Genomic DNA, 1,068 nt, shown 5'->3' with positions numbered 1-1,068 from the left:
ACAACGCGCGCATACGCGCGTACGCGAAACGGCAGTAACACCGTAATCGTGCAAGCGATATACTGAATTGAATTGCTTTGTGCTTATTCCGAGATTTTGTATCCCTACATCGTGTTACCACCGCTGCCGGAAAAGAAGGTTCTCTACGCTTGGCAGAAAGTGACGACTGACACGTTCGATCCCGACTTCGTTGATCGCAGAAGAGCTGGACTCGAGGTACGTTTCCGATTTGCAATTATAACAAGTATATATTGACGGCAGGGAGCTGATGCCGAGGAGATCAATCCCGTTTACGCGCGAAGAAATTATCGTAAGTTATTTTATTATCGGTTCAACTTATTTTTTATTCTTTTTTAAGACAATTACCCGAAGGTGTCCAATGGGACTTTGATGTCGAGAATTGGCTAGATCCGTACCAGGTGTCACACTATGCGATGGACATCTTTGAGTATCTGAAAGAACGAGAACGCCTATTCCCCATCGGCAATTACATGGTTCGGCAAGTATGCCTCTCGCCATGGCGAGGGGCGAGGGAATGGATGAGAGCGCTACTGGTCGATTGGATGGTCGAGGTGCAGGAGTCGTTTGAGTTGAATCACGAGACCTTATATCTGGCTGTAAAACTGGTCGATCTATACCTAACAAAGATGACAGTCGGGAAAGAGACTCTACAACTGCTGGGCGCTGCGAGTCTTTTCATAGCGAGCAAGTTTGACGTAAGTTTTATATAATAATATCTCTGCTACACAAATTTTTGCCTGATAAAATTGTGCTCATGTCGAGCAGTAAACCCAATAACAAAAACTTATTTTATTCTTAACTTTAACTTTAGGAAAGAATACCACTAATGGTGGAAGATTTGTATATATGTGACGGCGCTTACACAAAAAGGGAGCTAATCAAAATGGAAATAAGTATTTTAAAAATAGTTAATTTTGACCTGGGAATACCGAGTGAGTCCCGATTGCGCACATTACAAATCGGACACAGCAATATTTCTCGATCGGACACGGTGTCGATTGCACACGGTGCCGATCGGACACGGTGTCGATTGCACACGGTGCCGAT

The 1,068-nt window shown here is 44.0% G+C and overlaps 1 protein-coding gene across 1 annotated transcript; it reads left to right on the top strand.

Moving 5' to 3' along the window:
- Positions 1-358: 358 nt before the first annotated feature.
- LOC112466504 (G2/mitotic-specific cyclin-B3-like) lies at positions 359-953 on the top strand (the record flags this gene model as incomplete). Its single annotated transcript, XM_025034622.1, has 2 exons — positions 359-716; positions 833-953. Coding segments are annotated over 2 exons (479 nt in total), but the record flags the coding sequence as incomplete, so codon positions are not given.
- Between the last annotated feature and the right edge of the window lie 115 nt (positions 954-1,068).

This window comes from Temnothorax curvispinosus, unplaced genomic scaffold (genome assembly GCF_003070985.1).
Source record: "Temnothorax curvispinosus isolate PA1 unplaced genomic scaffold, ASM307098v1 QBEX01016304.1, whole genome shotgun sequence".
Lineage (NCBI taxonomy): Eukaryota > Metazoa > Arthropoda > Insecta > Hymenoptera > Formicidae > Temnothorax > Temnothorax curvispinosus.
The sequence above is the reverse complement of the archived record's forward strand: the minus strand, read 5'-3'. Positions and strand labels throughout refer to the sequence as shown.